The 22,577-nt window shown below is 42.5% G+C and overlaps 1 protein-coding gene across 2 annotated transcripts in view; it reads left to right on the top strand.

Annotated features, from left to right (window-relative positions):
* Window positions 1–22,577, top strand: part of KIF5A (kinesin family member 5A) — a 228,937-nt gene that overhangs the window by 28,407 nt on the left and 177,953 nt on the right. For both annotated transcript variants that reach the window (XM_033938995.1, XM_033938996.1), the window contains exon 2: window positions 20,292–20,379. In XM_033938995.1, the coding sequence (XP_033794886.1) occupies window positions 20,292–20,379 (88 nt within the window). The remainder of the gene's footprint in view (window positions 1–20,291; window positions 20,380–22,577) is intronic.

The following is a 22,577-nucleotide window of genomic DNA, read 5'->3' as shown; positions in this document are numbered from 1 at the left end:
ATTAGTGACCTGGATTGGCCACCATGAGGACGGGCTACTGAGTTAGATAGACCATTGGTCTGCCCCAGTAAGGCTATTCTTATGTTCTTAAAAATGCATCTAGATAAGGTAAAAAATGCCAGCTTTGAGCCAAAGTTATTTTTACAAGAAAAACCCACCTTGCAGTGTTCACTACAAACTGCATTATTCAATTTACATAATAATGAAGTGTTTTGTATTTCATTATTATGTATTCTGTAGTTACTAAAGTAGTGTAATACAGTAATATAAAATATTATTGTCATTTAACATGTATTATGGGGCAAATGTGTTTTATTGCTATATTGCACCTTAATACCATATATACTTGAATATAACTCAATCCGAGTATAAGATGAGTTACCTTGTTTCCCCCCAAAAAGGAGGAAAAAAGATTGACTCAAATACAAGACGTGTGTGTGTGTTAATATTCATATGCCCTGCCAGGCTCTGTGTCCTGCTGCCCCACTTCCTCCCCTGCCAGGCTCTGAACTCAGTCCCCTCCCTCCCTGCCCTGCTAAGCTCTCCATGTTTCCCCCTTCCTGCCAGGTTCTGCACCCAGCCCCTCTCCCTCCCTACCAGACTCTGCACCCAGCCCCCTCCCTCTCTTATGAAGTCCTGCAGGCCTCCACTGGGCCTGCTATATGACCTGGTGGGCTGGAACAGGAGGGATCCCTCCTGTCTCGTCCGACTGTCAATTTTTTTTACCTCCCTCCCTCCTTTTGAATCTCTGGTGGTCCAATGGTGTACCAGGCAGGAGCGAGCTTAACGTGCTGAGCCCTTTCCTGAATGGCTGCCTTGAGTTCTCATGGCCCAGCTGTGTACTGGGCGTGAGCGAGCTATCCTCGCTCCTGCCAGTCGCTGCGCTGCTTGCTGAATGGCAGCTGCAAGTTCTCACAAGTTCTGCGAGGATAACTTGCTCATGCTCAATACACCACTGGGTCGTGAGAACTTGAGGCGGCCATTCAGCGAGGGGCTCAGTGTAGGGCAGGAGTACAGAAAGCTTGCTCCTGCCCGGTACACCACTGGACTACCAGGGATTCAAAAAGGTAGACGGGGGAGGCGGAAAGAAGGTAAAAAAAAATGACAGAATCGGACAGGAGACGGGAGGGATCCCTCTTGTCTTGGCCCACCCCACCAGGCCATACAACAGGCCTAGCGGAGGCCTGCAACAAGTCCAGGAGGGGGGGCAGGAGGGCGATGATCCAAATATAAGCCGAGATACCAACTTTTGGGCTGGTTTTTTTGGCCTAAAAATCTTGGTTTATATTTGAGTATGTATGGTAATTACCCTTTAAATCTATCTGCCTGATAGTCAGCCTACAGTGGTAAGCAACATCACAGCTATGGGCTGAAGTTGGTGGACCTCAGATATGTGGCTCCTGGCAATGAATAGCTGGGTATAAATGGTCACTCGGAAGTTAACTAGGCACTAGCTGATATTCAGACCAATGCATGGTTAACTTTATCATATAGAATAAGTGTAAAAAATTACGTTTCCGCTATAATAATACCCTTAGCGCGCATGCGCACTTCAAACTCCGTGGGTCCGTGTCTCTGTGGTGCCTTGCCCGAGCATGCACAGTGCCTGCCCCAGCTGATTTCCTGCTCTGATCTCCGATGCTGGCCTCAGCTGATTTCCTGCCCTGATCTCCAGGGGTGGCTCAGCCCTGATTACATCGGAAAATTCAGTGGCAGGTAACTTAAGTGCCGGAAGGCAGGGAGGGCTCTCTGCCTCAGGCTGGGGAATGATCAGGAGGGAGAGGAGAATCGGAGCAGGAGGCAGCCCCTGGACATGGACATGGACATGGACTGGACATGGAAGATTCAGCGCGGCCACGATGAAATGTCCCTCACCCCCGGACCAGCTGCGACAGCAACCGTGGTTTCATCAAGCAGCCGCGGGGGTATTTGCTAGGCTGGCCCACTTCGCTGGCGAGCAAGCCTAGCAAAAGCCCTGAGGCTGCCCTGCCTAGCGGATGCTGAACAGGAAGAGCAGGGAAGGGAGAAGGGGTACTACATGGCCGTGCTCTTCAATCTCTCACTAAGCACGGGGAAAGTTCCATTAGACTGGAAAACAGCCAACGTCGTTCCTCTGCATAAAAAGAGTTGCAAGGCTGAGGCTGCGAACTATAGACCGGTGAGTCTCACTTCAATAGTGTGTAAATTCATGGAAACACTAATTAAGCATAAATTAGATATGAACTTGAATGAGGGGAATCTCCGGGACCCCAGTCAACATGGATTCACCGAGGGTAGGTCCTGTCAGTCCAATCTTATCAGCTTCTTTGACTGGGTAACAAGAAGGCTGGACTCGGGAGAGTCCTTAGACGTCGTATACCTTGACTTCAGCAAAGCTTTTGACAGCGTCCCACACCGCAGACTGCTGAACAAGATGGAATCGATGGGGTTAGGTGTAACACTAACTGCATGGGTTAAAGATTGGCTAAGTGGCAGACTTCAGAGGGTGATGGTTAACGGTACCCTCTCTAAAATGTCGGAAGTGACCAGCGGAGTGCCACAGGGCTCAGTCCTGGGTCCACTTCTCTTCAACATATTCATTAGGGATTTGACTCAAGGGCTTCAAGGTAAGGTAACCTTATTCGCTGATGACGCCAAACTATGCAATATCGTAAATGGCTACAATCTACAGGATACTATGGAACAGGACCTCCGTACTTTAGAAAGTTGGTCCTCTATCTGGCAACTGGGCTTCAATGCCAAGAAATGTAAGGTCATGCATCTCGGAAATGGAAATCCATGCGGAAATTACACCTTGAATGGAAAAACTTTGACCAAGACTATGGCAGAACAAGACTTGGGAGTATTCATCAGTGCAGACATGAAGACTGCCAATCAAGTGGAGAAGGCTTCATCTTAGGCACGGCAGATGATGGGTTGTATCAAGAGAAGTTTTGTCAACAGGAAGCCTGAGGTCATGATGCCATTGTACAGAGCCATGGTGAGACCTCATCTAGAATACTGTGTGCAATTCTGGAGGCCACATTACCGTAAAGATGTGCTCAGAATTAAGTCGGTTCAGCGAATGGCCACCAGGATGGTCTCGGGGCTAAAAGGTCTCTCGTACGAAGAAAGACTGAACAAATTGCAGCTCTATACTCTCGAGGAGCGTATGGAGAGGGGAGACATGATTGAGACATTTAAGTACATCACGGGACGGGTCAAGGTGGAAGATGATATCTTTCTTCTCAAAGGACCCTCGAACACAAGAGGACATCCGCTCAAACTCAGGGGAGGGAAGTTTCGTGGAGACATCAGGAAGTACTTCTTCACGGAACGAGTGATAGAGCATTGGAACAAGCTTCCAGTACAGGTGATCGAGGCCCGCAGTATCCCAGACTTCAAGAATAAATGGGATACCTATGTAGGATCACTGCGAGGGTCATACCAATGAATAGGGTCGCTAGGATATTGACTTAATAGAGCAGGTCAGTAGAGTTAAGGGGGCCAGTAGAATTATAAGGGTGGGTCAATGGTGTGGGCAGACTTGATGGGCTGTAGCCCTTATCTGCCGTCATCTTTCTATGTTTCTATGTTTCTACTTAATAGGGGGAGGTAAAAGTAAGGGAGAAAGGCTACTGCTGGACAGGGGGAGCAGGGAATGGGTGTTGCTGGACGGGGGGAGGTAAAAGGAATGGAGAAGGGCTACTGCTGGACAAGTGGAGCAGGGAAGGGGTGCTACTGGATAAGGGGGAGGTATAATGAAGGGAGAAGGGCTACTGCTGGACAGGGAGAGCAGGGAAGGGGTGCTGCTAGACAGGTGGGAGAGACAGAAAGAAAGAAAGAAAGACATACAGACAGGGGGCCAGGGAGAGAGACAGAAATAAAGACAGACAAAAAAAAGAAAGGTGGCAGGGAGAGAGAAAGAAAGACAGACATACAGAAAGAAAAAAAGAGAAAGAAAGAAATGCCTAAGTCTATACATCTATTCTAGCACCCGTTAATTTAATGGGTTAAAAAACTAGTATATATATTGTTGAAGTTGTTCAGGTCTCACTGCCAAAATTTAAATCTGTAACTAATGAACTCTCCCTCCCCAATTCAAACTTGTGACCAACAAACATTCCCACCAAAATTCAAATTCATGACTTTCCTGCCTCAAACCCTAACCAATCAGTCTAGAGCAGGGATCTCAAAGTCTCTCCTTGAAGGCCGCAATCCAGTCGGGTTTTCAGGATTTCCCCAATGAATATGCATTGAAAGCAGTGCATGCACATAGATCTCATGCATATTCATTGGGGAAAACCTGACTGGATTGCAGCCCTCAAGGAGGGACTTTGAGACCCCTGGTCTAGAGGACCCATTATATATAAAGCCTGCAGACCTCACAGCATACCCTGAAGAAAACCACAGCACAATGGCTGAAACATTGGTTCTACCTACTCCTAGATGTGTTGAGTTTGGACCTATCCTGGGTCCAAAATTTGTTCCAGGGTTGAGGGGGGCTAGGTTGCAGGAAACACGACATGCTGTGTCAGGATGCCCAGATGGAGGGCAAGTAGGCTGGGAAAACGACCTGCCTGTAGCCTGCATGTCAGATATCTCTTCATCTGCGAATTTCTGAGCATGTGTGGCAGTGTCTGGAGCTCCAACTAGGCCACAATTGAAGCCAGGGCTTTGATTTTTGGCTTGCCCAGCTGAGTTCTATAGCAAATCTTGAGCTGCTGTGATGGGCTTCTCTGGACCCAATCTGAGGAACTCCAGAATGGCCTTTGGGGAATCAGATAAGGGGTTCTGTGACCTCAAATTTTTATTATTTTATTTGTAAATGGCCATTTTTGGGTCACATAGTATGGGAGTTGGGGATTACATTTAAAATTTTAATTTAGGTCTTCAGTTGGAGGTGGTCTAAGGGTTCTCCTGAGGTGGGCTGGGTGATAAAAAAATGTTATAAATGGCTTAATATGCGGGCTGGTTACAAGCACAGACAGCAATAGTTTAAGCTTCCCTCACACACATTCGCAAACGCATTTGCAGATACAGTACAGACAGCAAGCAGCAGCATAAGCTTTTCTGTATTTTAATGCCAGTATGCTAGAAATTGCTCAGGAGGAGATCACTTGTAATTTGTGAAGGGATCTCTGCTCAGACTGTATTGGTAGTATTAGTGATATGCATAGGGAAGTGGATGGAACTCAGAATGCACTGAATATTTTTCTGAAGGCAATATTTGGGCTGCTGCTCTCTATGGAGTTATTTCATGTTGTTTCTGCACAATAACCAACATCAGTGTTTGATGCTGGTGGTTTACATTACCTCTCATGCAGAGGACATTTTAAAAACAATACTCCTGAGTCATTCTTGGCTGTTTTCTTCTTTTACCACTGAAAAGCTCTTTAAACTATCCTCAGACATAGGCTTGTAGGAGAGGCCATTTGAAATGGCTCCCAGCCTTCTAGGTCTAATGGCTTTTATGGTACAAGCAGGCTCCTCTCAAAGCCTCCCTTGGGTTGGGGGAGGTGGGAGGGAGGCTGCCGACTTGCTGCTAAAGCTGAGCTATGCTGGGACTACCTACCCCACATGTGTTCATTTAGAGTTTAAGAGGCTCCCAAGGAACACCAGAGCTTGGAGATGAAAGGAAAAACAGAGCTTTCCAGAGTTCCACTCTGGCGAAGCACAGATGCTCTGTGACTTCCATTTTTTTTTAACTTTTCCACAGAGGTTAAAATCTTTTTCTTGCGCACTCGGAAACTACAAAAGGAAATATGATAAAGAATTGAAGGTGTTTTATCACTGTGAGCAGACATTGCTGAGGAGAGAAAACCAAATGAACACAATATACACAGAAAGCTAATTTCATGGAAAATAAATCACACCCCATTAACCTCTGTCTCACCCTCTTTCTCTTGCTGCCTGTCAGCCACTGCTTGTCTTTCTCCAAGTCTCATGCTCTTGAGGGGCTTCAGTTCGTGGAGCCATGGTTACTTCAACCCAGCAAACTCCCTAGGGAGCCATTGCTATGGAGAAGAACCTGGCTGACTCTACACATAATTATAAACCTGAATCGCTTCTCTGGTTCAGGTACTGATGAGTTATGAGCTCCACATTAATGGAGGCAGCATAAGAAGTCAGTGTCAGGAGGCCTTCCAAATGCTGATGCACACAAAACCAGTGCCAGATACTCAAACCCAGAAACAGTCTTCTGTAGACACACCTACACAGTAATTCATAAACTATAATATGTTCAGTTATACACCAAACAGATCATTATGTTCTGAAAGTCTAGCTTTACTGAAGATGAATGTGAACCCAAGGCTTGTTGAGACTGGTAAAATGACTTTCTGCTATGCAGGAGTTAAAATATGGAACTCCCTTTTGGGCCAAATAAGAAAATGGCATGTTTAGGTAACTACTCAAGACGCAACTATTTGTAGATGCCTTTTTCTAGTCAATAATTGCCCTCTCTGGCAAAGCTGATGACTGTTCATGATCTTTTTTAACATGGTTTTCATTTGTAAATATGATTTTTAAGGATTACCGTATTTGTATGTCTATGTTATGATGATTTTGTTTAATATTATGTATGTAATTCTGTAAACCGTTTAGTTTTAAACAGTATAGAAATTTTTAAAATAAATAAATAATTAAAGCACAGGCAGGCATTCAGGAACCCTAGGCATAACTTCAACCTTGTTCTCCTCCACCCCAAGGCATGAATACCCCTATACCAGGGGTAGGCAATTCCAGTCCTCGAGAGCCGGAGCCAGGTCAGGTTTTCAGGATATCCACAATAAATATGCATGAGATAGATTTGCATCTCAAGGAAGCAGTGCATGCAAATTCATCTCCTACATATTCATTGTGGATATCCTGAAAACCTGACCTGGCTCCGGCTCTTAAGGACTGGAATTGCCTACCCCTACCCTATATCACCACTCCCATAATAATCTAGGTAAATGGATTATTTGAAATTGCCTACCCTCCCTACTGGTAAAAGTACCTCCTGGGTTTTTTTTTTTTTTAGTGTACATGGTTGTCAGGACCTGTTGTTTTACTCTGACACCAATTATTGTTTTGGGTTCCCCCAAAAGCTGCTGCCCTAGGCAGCATCTTAGACTTGCATAATGGTCGGGCCATGACAAAGCATGATATGTAGTTTAATTATTTGCCATTTGATATACCACCTTTTACTTTTAAATCAAGAAGCTATATAATGTAAAGGAAAGAAAAGAAGGAGATACCAATAAAAGAAAGAGAAAGAATAAAAGAATGCCATGTGGACTACTGAGCCCGGGTTCACCAATTAACCTGGGAATTTGAAGTGAATAAATGGGTTTTTTAAAACAACTTTAAACTTGAAATAGGAACATTCAGAATGAAGGTCAGCGGGGAGAGATAGCCAGAGGGAGGAAGCAATGAAGAAGACCGCCAAATGATGGGTGTAATAGACTGTGGGGACAGGAAAAAAAAGAGTTGCTCAATGCTGAACTTAGAATGTGAAAGGGCCTTAGATGGCAATGAGTGAGGAAAGGTAAGCTGGCGTACTGGAATTAAGAATCTTGTGAATCAAGTTTTAGGGAGAATCTGAAAGGGGATTGGGAGCCAATGATGATGAGCTAAGAGAGATGTGATGTGGTCAAACTGGGAAGTGCTTGAGAGGAGACAAAGGGCAGTGTGCTGATCGAATTGCAATCTTCTCATGAAAGAAAGAGGTAACCCTGAAAAAACTAGATTACAATAGTCAATTACACGTTACGATAGTCAATTACATATTACATGTTGGTCCTTTTCTGCTGCTACCCCACTAATGGTTGGCATACCCCAGGGTCCTTCCAACACCACCTACAAAATCCTTTCAACAGCTCCATCCAACAACGAATTCCAGTCAACAGCTACCTCCAACAACTCCCAAGACAAGGGAAATCTCTTCTGGCATTCCTTATATCGCATTTTACAACAGCAATGCTTTGCGGCCAACACATTCGATGAACACCAATGATGCGCACGAATAAACCACGCCTATGACTGACGTACAATAGGCGCATGCATACATTGCATCAAGAACTAACAGGAATACTTTGCGCATGCATTTAAATCGCTCTCACAGCAATTGATCGGATGAGATTAGGGCAAGCCTCCACTCAAATAATTTGCATGTCAACTCAGTTGTGTATCAATTGCTCGGCCAAAATCGGCCAACAGTGATCCAGTCGGCATTACTGACTGACTTTAGTGTATCTAGCCCTATATCTATGTTGGCTGTGTCTCATTAATCCATATATGAGATGTAATTTTGTTCTCCACTATTTTCCCCTGCACTGACGTCAAATTCACTGGTCTATAATTTCCTGGATCACCTCTGGAACCCTTTTTAAAAATTGGTGTTAGGTTTGCCACCTTCTAGTTATCTGGTACCATGTTGAATTTTAAAGATAAATTACAAATCACTAACAATAGCTCTGCACGGATGGTATATTTAACTGTTAGTGTAGGAGGAATTTTTCTGTGGCTGTACCTTCTCTTTAGAATGTTCTTTCTGCTGAATTACAGGGTATACCATCAAATTTTGCCTGCATTTCAAAGGAAGGTCAAGATAATTTTGTGTATGAAGGGATATAATAAGTATTATTTTATCACATTTTTAAATGTTGCTAATGGTTTGTATTTTTTTTAAATATAAGGCTTGATATTCAAAGCGGTATAACTGGGCAGAATAGTCTCCTGCCTGATTAAGCCCTGCTGAGCTGGCCATCCAGTGGCACTTAAACAATTATTGCACTGAATATTGTCTGTGACTACCCAGTTAACTCTGAGAATGGAGCCTGGACAATTTTTTTGAAGGCAATATTTGGGCTGCTGCTCTCTATGGAGTTATTTCATGTTGTTTCTGCACAATAAACCAACATCAGAGTTTGATGCTGGTGGTCTACATTACCTCTCATACAGAAAACATTTTAAAAACAATACTCCTGAGTCTTTCTTGGCTGTTTTCTTCTTTTACCACTGAAAAGCTCTTTAAACTATCCTCAGACATAGGCTTGTAGGAGAGGCCATTTGAAATGGCTCCCAGCCTTCTAGGTCTAATGGCTTTTATGGTACAAGCAGGCTCCTCTCAAAGCCTCCCTTGGGTTGGGGGAGGTGCGAGGGAGGCTGCCGACTTGTTGTTAAAGCTGAGCTATGCTGGGACTACCTACCCCACATGTGCTCATTTAGAGGGATTTAACTGATTAGTGGTGATACTCGGTCCTTTAACCAGCTAAGTTACTGTTATAGTTAATTTATTTGATACACTGCCATTTTTAACCAAAAAAAAAAAAAAAAGTCACATCAGTGTAAAAAAAGTCACAAAGCAGTGTACAATAAATGAGAGCAGTGGGCAATATTTAAAATAAAAACATAACAAGGGGAGTGCACACAAACAAATTAACCAAACTAGACACAAGAGGACAAAAAGGGCAGGAAAGGTTTCCAATATCTTAAGGGAAGAACAAGAGGGTAGGATGCAGAAAGAATAGGAAAAAAGAAAAGCGTAAGATGGAGACTATCTGGTCATAAGTAATATGAAAAAGTTACAAGGAAATTAAGTAAGTGGATAAAGTTAGAATAGCAAAAAGGCTGTCCTAACATTATCTGCCAAGCTATCTGGGTACTGCTCTGAATATTGGCTAGTGTCTGGTTAACTTCTAGCTGGCCACACTTACCTTGATACTCAGTGCCAGAGCCTGGACATGGCTAGATATTGAATTCAGCCGACTATTGTGGGCTAAATGTCTATCCCATAGTAGTTTGTTTTTGATGCAGCCTGTCCAGAACAGTCTATAGCAGTGGTTCCCAACCCTATCCTGGAGGACCATCAGGCCAGTCAGGTTTTCACGATAGCCCTAATGAATATGCATAGAGCAGATTTGCATGCCTGGCACCTCCATTATATACAGATCTCTTTCATGCATATTCATTAGGGCTATCCTGAAAACCCGACTGGCTTGATGGTCCTCCAGGACAGGGTTGGGAACCACTGGTCTATAGTATCAGTTTTCACAGAGGAACAGCTGAGGAATTATTAGTTAAAGGTTTGTCACAGACGTAGCCAGAGACTACTGTTATGTGGCTTGTTCATATTTCCCCCTTTTATTTCTTTGTGACACTGTTCTTTTCCCAGCTCTATCATGACACTGTGTGTCCTTGAGTCAAGTCACTAAACCCACAAAGGTGTGTTCATAGGAGGGGCCTTAAACAATCTGGGCCAATCAGAGCCTCAGGCTCCTCCTCGGTGTATCCCAGGATGCACCAGGCAGGGGGAGGCCCAATTTGAAGAGGCGGGCCAGCTGGCGGGAGGGAGTAGGCATCCCTCCGGTCAGCCACCTAAATCAAAGTAAGGAGGAGAGGGTACCAGTCATTGGAAGAAGGGGGGGGGGAGGGATGTTGTGTGGCAGTGGGAGAGAATGGGCATCTCTCCCGTTGCTAGGGGGGGTTGCTTGGCAGCGGAAGAAAGTGGGCATCTTTCCCGCTGCCGGGGTGGGGGGGGGTTGCTTAACTGAGGGAGAGTGTGGACATCTGTCCCACTGCAGGGGGGGGGGCGTGTTGTTTGCAGCGGGAGAGAATGGGCATCTCTCCCATTGCTAGGGGGGTTGCTTGGCAGCGGAAGAAAGTGGGGGGGGGGAGGTTGTTTGACTGTGGGAGAGTGTGAACATCTGTCCCACTGCAGAGGGGGGGAGCTTGTTGTTTGCAGCGGGAGAGAATGGGCATCTGTCCCACTACTGGTGGAAGGTCGCTTTGTGGCAGGAGAGAGTGGGCATCTCTCCTGCTGCTGGGGGGAGGTTGTTGGTTGGCAGCAGGAGAGAGTGGACATCTCTCCCACTGTTGTTGTGTTTCTGTTTTTTTCTTTTTGTGTTTATTCTGCGCATGTGCCCATCACTATCACCAGCGATGGGCACATGCAAATTTAGCGAGTCTTTGCTACTCTCTGCCAACCTCATTTGCATGAACATTTTTGGGAGAATGACTCGCTTTTTTTAAATTGCTACCAGAATGGCTGCGATAGCAGCCCATCATTTTTTAACACATTTTTTTTTGAGAATCTAGACCTCAAACCCCACACTGAGGGGAAAGTTATCAATGTAGGCTACTGTTAAGTTGTGCTGTTTTACTACTAATTCATGAAGTTTTAACACAGGTACCATTTTATGCAATGAGACCTAATTACTTGTCAGTATGCAATAAAAATCAATACTCCACTCGTATGAAACGATCTATATTCTGTCACTCATTCTTATATTCTTCTTAAACCAGTTGATTAATCATGTGTTGAAAATTTTTTAAGCATTTTTTTAAAGCACACTGTTTATGCAGGAAAAGGCCTCAGAGTTAAGGAGTACTACGCTTATAGTCTCATCGACATTCACTGTCAGCGTAGATATAGTCCGAATGTATACTCCATACTACAATCAATGGCCAAAAACCTGCTTAGTGCATTTTTACTATTAGTTTTTAACTTATAACTCTCTAACTATTTTTAACCTATTTTATCTTTTTTTCTTAATTGTAACTTGTGATTAATATATTCAACACTGGAGCTCTGAATACAGACCACTTCACAGTTTGAAAAACTAGCAGAAGTTTACTTATCTTTAGTGTTTGTAGTTTTTCAGTTTTCAATCATAAGATTTCATTTACTGTGCGACACCACAAACTACCTGGAACCAGGACCGGAGCTGTCAAATGCACTAAGCAGGTTTTTGGCCAGTGATTATAGTATGGAGTATACACTCGGACTATATCTACGCTGACAGTGGCCTTTTCCTGCATAAACAGTGTGCTTTAAAAAAAAGCTTAAAAAATATTCAACACATGATAATTAACTGGTTTAAGAAGAATATAAGAATGAGTGACAGAATATAGATCATTTCATACGAGTGAAGTATTGATTTTTATTGTATACTGACTACCAATACCACTGTTATAATTTCCCGAAACCTAATTACTTGTGACAGGGATGAACAGTAAAATAACACATCTTAATGGTAGACAATGTTGATAACTTCCCCTCCTCCCAGCACCCCTGGCTCCTAATCTCTGGCTCTGCTACTACCTCTATTTGACCTTCAATAGCTCATTATCCCCCTCCTTTACAAAGCCGCACTAGGGTTTTTACCACTAGCCACGGTAACAGCTTGGATGCTCATAGGAATTTTATGAGCATCGGAGCTGTTACCGTGGCACCCAGTGCTAAAAACGCTAGTTATGTAAAGGAGGGGGTATATCTTCATATGCTTCAGTTATAATTCTGACCCTGCTTCCGACTCTGAATAACTTTGGGCAAGTTACAGTGGGGGTAGTTGATTTATCAATTGTTTTTCATACATATGTGTCAATATATACAGTACATGTATAAAATGCTCCTTATAAAATTACCCTTGCCTTGTAAAAGTACACTCTACCCCCCCTAATTCTATAAACTTGTGGGCACAGTTTAACTCTTACCCCTAGATTCTAAATGGGGCCCTAAATCGGGGCAACCAAAATTGGTTGCAGATCTGGAATCCACACCCCAAATAATTAGTTATTAGGTTCCAATGATTTAATTATTGGTGTTAACAAATACTTAATTGGCACTAATTATGAACTGGGCGCTGATCTGGCTGCATGCTATTTTGTAACAATGCATGCCTAAATTGGATTGCATGCAGCTCAAAAAGGGGCATGGCAATTGGAGGGGTCTGGGCATGTCAGAGGCATTCACTTAATTCAAATCTATTTTATTAAGCAACAGTAAATACAACAGCAATAACAACCATGGGATGCATTTTCATCAAACATGCAATGTTACAGAATAGCGGGGATCCGTACCCGGCTTGGGCACTAGGATTTGCACTAAGGGATCCTTTTACAAAGCCGTGCTAGGGCCTTAACGTGTGGAATAGCCCATTTGAGCAGGCGGTAGATTTCCGGCTAGTGTGCGCTATAGCACATAGAAACATAGAAGATGACGGCAGAAAAGGGCTACAGCCCATCAAGTCTGCCCACTCTGCTTACCCACCCCCTGTCTATGCCCTAATGACCCAATTTTCTTATCTTGACCCTCGTAGGGATCCCACATGGGTATCCCATTTATTCTTAAAGTCTGGCACGCTGTCTGCCTCGATCACCTGCACTGGAAGCTTGTTCCAATGATCAACCACTCTCTCTGTGAAGAAATACTTTCTGGTGTCGCCATGAAATTTTCCGCCCCTGAGTTTGAGCGGGTGCCCTCTTGAGGCCGAGGGTCCCTTGAGAAAGAAAATATCATCTTCCACTTCGACACTCCCGTGAGGTACTTAAATGTTTCAATCGTGTCTCCCCTCTCCCTAACGTTCCTCGAGAGTGTAGAGCTGCAATTTGTTCAGTCTCTCTTCGTACGAGAGACCCTTGAGCCCCGAGATCATCCTGGTGGCCGTCCACTGAACTGATTCAATTCTGCGCACATCTTTACTGTAATGTGGCCTCCAGAATTGCACACAGTTCTCCAGATGAGGTCTCACCATGGCCCTGTACAACGGCATTATGACTTCAGGCTTTCGGCTGATGAAACTTCTATTGATACAACCCAATATCTGCGCTAATTCAGTGCATGCATTAAAACCGCTAGCGCGGCTTTGTATAAGGAGCCCTAAGTTTCACTGGTGGAAGTCTTCAAGCCCAAAGCTGAGCATGATATTTGGCATTCAATGCTGTTTTATAAAGAGTACATGTTCCGAAGTTCCCTTTAACAGAGTAACGAGTGCTGATTTTTATTCCCCACCACGATATTATAGTGCTGGAATATTTTTTTTGTAAATATTTTTTTAAATATTAAAAAAAATTAAATAATTGCGCAATGTGCTCAGTCCATATGTAAATGATAAGGCCAATAGTTTGGGAACCATCATCGCATCATTTTGTTCCCAGTTTCAGTCAACTCACTATTAACACTAAATTATACCATGGCGAAGTACACTTCTCCCTCCGTATTCGCTGTGATAGGGGATTAACAGAACCGCAAATACAGAAAAACCGTGAATAACATTTTCATATGTTATTCGCTGTTTTCTATTAAAAACCATCGTGAATATGGTGAAACCGTGAATAACATGGTGGGAGACCTGGTCTGTTCCTGAAGGAGAGGCAAACCACGGTGAAGAAAGTGCTGGGAATCGGCGAGTTTCTCTGTAAACACTTGGAATCAGCGATTTATCTATACAAGCTGATGTAATTTGGGGGGAGAAGCCAGCAAGCTAAAAACCGTGAATAATCGAAACCGTGAATGCTGAAACTGCGAATACGGAGGGAGAAGTGTACAAATGAAATATACTAGGTAGTTAAGGCTATATTAGTAGTGTCAATGATGATGAAAAACAGTCACTCATCTGAAGAGTCTTTTGTCCAGGAACCGATACGATGTGCTCTACAAAGTCTGGTTCTAGTCCTGTGATTTCCCAAACTCCAACCATTCACCATGATAAAAGTATTTGAAACAATGTTCAAAAGAATCCTTTGTTTGCTGATCCTTATTGGTACCTTTTGAAGAATTTCTCCCTTAGGGGTCCTTTTACTAAGGCGCACTAGCTGTTTTAGCATACGCTAAACCAGGGGTGTCCAACCTGTGGCCCCATGAAATATTTTGTGTGGCCCCGGTCGAAGGCGATGCTGTGTTTTCCTCTGCTGCCCCCCGGGTGTTTATCGTCTTGCCGGCTCTCTCCTCTGTCTTGCTACAGCGTTTGTGCGGCCTCAGGAACATTTTTTTTTGGCCAATGCAGCCCAGGGAAGCCAAAAGGTTGGACACCCCTGCGCTAAACGCTAACCCATCCATAGAATATAATGAACGTGAACGTGCTAGTGTTTAGCGCACATTAAAATGGCTTTTTAAAAAAAATTCTTTATTAATTTTCAAATAATAACAGTGCAATACAATGAATTTGAACATAAACAAATCAAGAAAAGCACTTTAAACCCACAAATATTTAAAAAATGACAATTTTCTCCCCCCTCCCCTTAATAAAAGTAGAAATACCTAATTATAATGAACAGTAATTCTTTCCCACCCCCCTCTCTCCCCTCCTGGATGTGTAAGGATATCGGACAAAAAGAAAAGACACATAACAACTATTTGGAAGCAATGAATGATGTCAGTGGGCCCCAAACCAAGTTAAATGCATTACTATGTCCCAAAATTTCAGCATTCATTCTTTCAAATTTGTAACTGGAACATAAGTTCTCCTTCCAGAAAGTATAATTAAGTCGATCATAACTCTTCCAATTGCGTGTTATCATCTGGATGGCTATTCCCGTCATAATTAAGAAAAGTACGGCTAGCGTGCCTTAGTTAAAGACCCCTTTAGTGTGTAAGGTTGTGTGCACAAGTTATAAAATAGTCAGTTGTGTGCATAGCTTAATCATTAAATTAAACCAGCTTCTAATTGTCATTAATCAATAATTGGCTATACTTGGAGCTAATTGGCACTAATTAGCAGTTATGTGTTCAATTGGCCTTAGTATTCTATAGATTGAGAATGCACAATCCATAGTGTGCAACGGCAAGTGGGTGTGTACCTGAGAGGGTCATGGGTGGGTCAGGGTTGTGTAGCACTTATGCATGCAGGCTATAGAATACTATCAGTTATACCCAGTACTGACAGCAGTTAGATGCAAGCATTTACATCAGCTATTGCGCAAGTGTGACTGCTCGCTCCTACAGGTAGTTGCATAACCGTGGACTTGCATTAGCATTCTTTAACAGCGATTATGTGCACCGCTGATACAGAATTCACGCTTAGTGCACATCATTCTGGCGCCTAACTTTAGGTGACCTGTAGAGAACTACCCCTTTGCCCCCTAAGCGTATACCTGTCATCTAGGCATTGCTTGAGGGCATAATCTGGGCAGTGCACATCTGTTTTATAAGATGTACATTCGTGCATTAAGTGTGTGCTATTATTTACACCCACTTCAGTCTAGCCACAGTTTCTGTAGGATCCGGGCTAGGATTAAAAAAACCCAAACAAACCCAAAACGCACATAGATGCCTAGGTGACTTTATAAGATAGGCAAGAATAGGTGAATCTTGATTTGTAAACCAGTGGAGCCTGTTATAAAATTACTTCTCATGACCTTTTGCAGATTTGGTATATGAAGAATTACTTAGTCAATGCAGTACCTGCATATCTACACACTGATACACAAATAAAATCAAACCCATAGTTGGTGATTCTCTCTCTCTCTCATTCACACACACACACACACACACACACACACATACATACACACATACATACACACATACACACACACACACACACACACACACATACATACATACACACATACATACATACATACACACATACATACATACACACATACATACATACATACACACACACACACACACATACATACATACACACATACATACACACATACACACACACACACACACACATACATACACACATACATACACACATACACACACACACACACATACACACACACATACACATATACACACACACATACACATATACACACACACATACACACACACATACACACACACATACACATATACACACACACATACACATATACACACACACATACACACACACATACACATATACACACACACATACACACACACATACACACACACACACATACACACACACACATACACACACACACATACACACACACATACATACATATATACACATACATACACACACATACATACATACACACACATACACACACACACACACATATGCTGGAAAATGAACCCATGACATTACTAAAATCAGATCTGTGCTTCTGTAACAGAAGGTGGACTCCAATTTTCTTTCTCCTAATAGCTCTTTCAGGAATAATTGGCCATTTCTGCTGCTGCTATCTACCACCTGCCTGCCTGCCTATCCTTACTCTATGAATGGGAGTCAATTTCAGCTGTTCGGCACATCTTCAGTATGTTTTCTTTCTGTGGGGAGGACAATAGAGGATCTGTTTTTCTCTATTACCATGGCAAGCCCATGGACCCATGGAAACAATAACCCTCGGTGCTAAACATTGTCTCTTAGAAAAGGGAAATCTAGGAAAGATCTAGAAGCCAAGGTGGGGTTGGGGGGGGGGGGAGAGAAGATTGCCAGGAAGCTATTGGCTTTTACCCGAAAGGGAAAAATATCTTAATTCTTTCTCAATATAGATATAGGAACATGGAAAAATTTCAATGTGCACTTAGCTAAAATGGTCCAAGTCATGTAAAATCAGCGCCAGATTGATTTTACTGTGTTTTTCTTTAATTATTGCACATACCACAGTGCTACAAGCATGGTTTCTTCTAATAGATTATTTATGGCCTTCTCCGCTGGCTGCTTAATTGCTATATAAATATAGCTTCATGTAAATACATTGTCTGGGATAGGATGTGACTAAGCACATTATGCAGGAGTGCCAGATACCGAATATACAATCTAGTGAAGACTTTTGGTGCAATAGCTCAGTTGTTTGGGTATCAGTACTGAAATAGCAGGTACATCTGCAGATCAGGATGGAAGTGCATTGGCATCACTTGTGTACGAGTCTCAGTACTGGAATAGCAGGTGTAGGTAGAGAGCAGGTTTAGGATATACTGTAGGTGCATTTAGCAGAGCTGTATGTGCTGGTATCAGTATTGGACTAGCAAAGGCATCTGCAGGGTGAATTTGAGGTTCATGAGAATGGAGTTTAAAATACAGTAGAATCTCAGTTAACCAGTAGTCAGTTAACTGGCACTCTCACCCAACTGGCAAAACAATTGCCAGGGGGAAAAAAAAATCCCCCAAAGTACCAGTGGTCCTTAGCCATGAAACCCCCTTAAGTCCCAAAGCAGTAGAAGCAGCGGCAGTCCTAAGCTGCAAACCTCACCTCCCTCCTGACCTGAAGCACCAGCACCGGCAGCGGTCCAGAGCCACAGATCCCCCCCTCCCTCAAGTCATAGTCACGTAGTAGAAGCGGCAGCAGTCCTGAGCTGTGAACCCCCTCCCACCCTGAAGCACCAGCGCGGCAGAGGTCCTGAGCCACAAACCCCCCTCCCTCCTTCCTTCCCTTATCTGAAGCAGCCAGTCAGCAGGAAGCAGTGTTTAAAACAGGCTGCTCACAGCCATTCCCGACAGGACCTTTCCTGTTTTGAATGCTGCCTTGGGTAAGGGGGTGGGGGAAGTGCATGGCTCAGGACCGCTGCTTGCTTCTGCTGCTTCGGGGCTTGAGAGAGGGAGGGAGGGGAGTTTGCAGCTCAGGAGCACTGCCACACTGGTGCTTCAGGGTGGGAGGAAGGGAATGGAGATCTGGCAGACACTCCTAAAACAATACTGTATTATACAGTAACTCTCAAGCAACCAGAAAAACAGTTATCCAGCATCCACCAAGCCCCCATGGGTGCCAGATAACTGAGATTTTACTGTAGCATCAGAAGATATCTTTGCAAGGGTTAAATCTTAAGAATTTGAGATTGTTCAGAAGTTTGTAGCAGTCCAAAGCTAAACGATTAATGTCAGTATCTTATTTACTAATCTTTTCTCCATGAACACAAAATGAGAGAAACCTCTAGTAAACAGATCCCTTATTCATAAAGAAAACCATGTTCCATTGGTGTAGCCAATGTTTTGGTTAATGGTTCCAAACGCTGATATTTGCCACGTATTTCTAGATCAAGTTAGAGATTAAATCTATGATTCTGTATGCCCTTTCAGCACCTTGGATAGCTCCACAAATCTTTCCAGAGACCATGTTCGTAAGGCCCATTTCAGTACTTGGATAGCTCCACAGATCTTTCCAGAGACATAGGGCTCCTTTTACTAAGGTGCACTATGCTTTTTAGTGCGCGTTATATTTTTGCGTGCGCTAACCACGCACTAAACGCTAACGTGTGCATGTTAGTCTATGGACGCCTTAGTGGTTAGCACACGCTTAGAGCACCTTAGTAAAAGAGGGGGATACTGTAAGACCAGCTATACTGTTCTGAGTCTAAGAAACATAGGACATGATGGCATATGAAGACAATTCTCATACTGTACTGTCTTTATGCTGTATATTTGTTAAGGTATAGCTTCCAAATCTGAACACTATATTATGTCTCACCAATTGCTGGCAAGGAAGCTGGGAGTGTTGTTTCCTCTTCTGGAAGCTGTGCTTCTAAAAAGATATAAAGTAGAGGCAGTATGGGGAAGAGCTACCTCAATAATATAGCCTGATCTATAAACCCTATGAAATAAGACATGGAACTAGATATTGATATTTTAGAGGAAAGAGAGAAATGAATTAATAGAGAAATTCAAGTTCTCTCATACTTTAAACAACACACAGGAAGGGAAGCATTTTTTTTTCAACACAATGCAGTCCTAGAAGAAAGGATCACAATATGAGACTCCAAGGGAGTAAAGAGAAGCATAAGGAAATCTGTTTCTTCATAGATAAGATGATGCAGTCCAAAGAAGAATAATGTGGGTAGGAAAGTCCAGCATGCTAGCTATTGTATTAGTGGGTTGGTTGGTTGGTGTCTGTAACGGGATTTTGTTTACTGGGCATTTAGAATGAGGGTAGGGTTTGAATGTGTTTTATGATGCTTATTATGGCTATACAACTTTTTGAATATACTGTGGTTCACTATTGTGATATATAAAAATTGTTAAATAAACAGCCCTCTGTAGGGGTGGGGCAAACACAGACTTGAAAATCAAGAAATAGGATAAACAGAGAAGCATGTCCTGTAATTTTTTAAACCTATGAAAATGTATTATAATTTAGCACTGTCCATGCTGTCACAGAACAGATAGTGATCCCTATTTCTATCCTAAGAACATAAGAATTGCCATACTGGAACAGAGCAAAGGTCTATCAAGCCCATAACAAGAAGTTTTCCTTCAGAAATTGCCTCTGCTTTTTTGGCTATCCTCTTGCTTTAGATTCTCCTGTTTGTCTAGGAGTGCTGCTGTACTGTAGCTCCTAATGCAGCAAAGCTTTGGAAGATGTTGATCCATGGCTGTGCATGTTCTCAGTTTTCCATTAGGTGGGAAACACTAGAAAAGACTCTGGGGCAGCTGGTTGCCCTTTTCATCTCTGCCTTATGAACCTCAAAATGATTAAAAAAAAAAAAAAGAAAAAGAAAGAAAAGAAAAGTGAACTGGAGTATGAATTGTAAAGGAAAACAACATGGCTTTTTATTTCCAACTGCTACTATATGCTGCTAAGTTAATTTGATTAATGTTTCTGAAGCTCAAAACCTGTTTTCATGTTTCCTTGTCTTCTCCCTCTTGTTATTCTAGGGTAAGCCCTATGCCTTTGACAGGGTCTTCCCCCCCAACACCACCCAGGAGCAAGTGTACCATGCCTGTGCTTTACAGATTGTAAAAGGTATGGGAAAGGAAGGTGTGTAAGTGGGTGTAGGGTGGGGGACAGCTATGGAATGGGGATGAAATAGATGATTGGCAACTACCAAGGCAGTTGTTTTATTCTTGCCCTGCTTTAATCCAGCAGTAACTGACACCTAGTGAACTTCATTACAGGATGTTTCCTTCTACCATTTACCCCTGAAGAACTCATGCACTCTTCCATTTCCAGATCCCTTAACTTCTGCCACTGTCCACTTCTTCACTGCTTGTCCCCAAAGGGCCACTGAGAACTTCTGGCACTCTGCTTATAATGCTTAGAGTTGATACCCAACTCTTTAGCTTGAGTTATTTCCTCTAAGCTTCCTCATTGGCTCAACATTGCATATAAACATCTTTGTGAATATCTCAAATTCCTTAAAAAAAATTTTTTTTTGAATCACAGCACTTATCTTTGTTACTGAGGTTCAACTCATGGCATTTGAGCATATAAATAGCACTATTCTATAACTGCGCACAACTTTTTGGCATGCTCCCAATCTGCCCATACCCCTTTTATGAGTTCCATACTAAGGGATTTAGGTGCCTGGTGGTATAGAGTAGCATCCAGGCAAATGTTTGCATAAAACCAAATTAGTGCCAATTAACTTCAATAATATTTAAGGTCAATTAATTAGTAATTAATGGATGATTAGTCAATTTGTTTGCATTTTGGATGTGCACTGAAAATTTAGCTTGCAAATTTGGGTACCATATATAGAATCTAGCGGTAAATGTCTTGAAGTCCACTACTTATGGATTTTCAGGCATAATGATAGGCTGCAAATACTTTCTACATTTAGTGGTGAAGGTCAGCAATCCATATGTATAGTCAGTGCTTACTATCACATCTATAGCAGCACTGAATATTGAATATATGTATTTACTTAAATACCATGGCCACCATTTAAAAAAATATGTTGACCACTACTAATGAACACTAACCCATAGACTTTATATAGGATCCCAATCAAGTTTCAAGTTTAATAAAATTTTGATTAATCGCTTAATCAAAATAGTGATAAAATTACAAGGTTTTGGGAAACAATACAATGCATAAAAAGAACTAAGTCTTACAGGACTATTGACAAACTTTACAAACCTAAAAACACAAGGAAAGGAAGGGAAAAGAACTACAAATTATTTGAAAGCAAGCAAGATATTTAAGGCAAATACATGAGGAAAGGGAAGTTAAAATGCTTCAATAAGGTTATGCAGTAAAATTAAGATTAGCTAGGAAACTAGCTAACTAATTATCAAAGGCGTCTTTAAAAAGAAAGCTCTTCAATCAGACCATCAGGTAGTTTTGCTAGCTGGATCTGGATTTTCAGGCTAGGGTGATCCAGCCTTAGTTTGTTGTTGTATTTTTTTACTTCCTTGCAATCTTGTTCTGTTAAGGGAACAAGTTCCTGCAAGCAGTGGATCGATCTTTCCTGAAGAAGGACATCAAGCTGTCAACTCTAACATCTGGGTTAGCATGCAATTCCTGATTCAAGTCTGTCTCTTCCAAACATGCTATCATGAAAAATGTTGAGATCCAAGTTTCAACTAGCCTGACCTTCCCAGAAATGCTAGATCCCAACCAGGTTGTCCCTCCCAGACTCCCAGTCAGTGACTTAGGTCCTATTCCAAACAGTCCCTTCCAGAGTTGTTACTCTACAGATACAGTGACCAGGTTACAGTTCACCTGTTCCTGATAACTTGCCCTTTTGTCTCCTATAAACTATTACCCTACAAGCCTCAACGCCTATTTGTACCACATATGTGCTGCCATCCGAACGCAGTAAAAACCAAAAAAGGAAACTGTGGAAGAGATGTTCCTGATGCAGGTGTTTATTCAATACCAACAAGAAGATAAAATATATTCGTCAATCCACATAAAATGTCAATAGTGCAGTTCAATGTAGAAATCCACAAATAATATCAATACAGTTCCATAAAATGATCCACATAAGATGTCAATAAAACGGACCAACACAGTCCTTGCTTTGGCAATGAACGTCTTCCTCAGTAACTCATTTGAGGCTCTGCTATCCATAGCTTGGGCGGTTTCCAATTAGCCAGAATATTTGTAAAGTATGTGGATGCTTTTAATACTGTATATGCACACAATGCTGATTTTCAGAGAGAAAGAACATGGGTGCCTTACCTATAAGAATTAGCACAAAGCACATGCAGTAACAG

Source organism: Geotrypetes seraphini, chromosome 3 (genome assembly GCF_902459505.1).
Source record: "Geotrypetes seraphini chromosome 3, aGeoSer1.1, whole genome shotgun sequence".
In the NCBI taxonomy this organism is placed as follows: Eukaryota; Metazoa; Chordata; class Amphibia; order Gymnophiona; family Dermophiidae; genus Geotrypetes; species Geotrypetes seraphini.
Note: the sequence above shows the minus strand (reverse complement) of the source record. Positions and strands in the feature narration are given on the sequence as shown.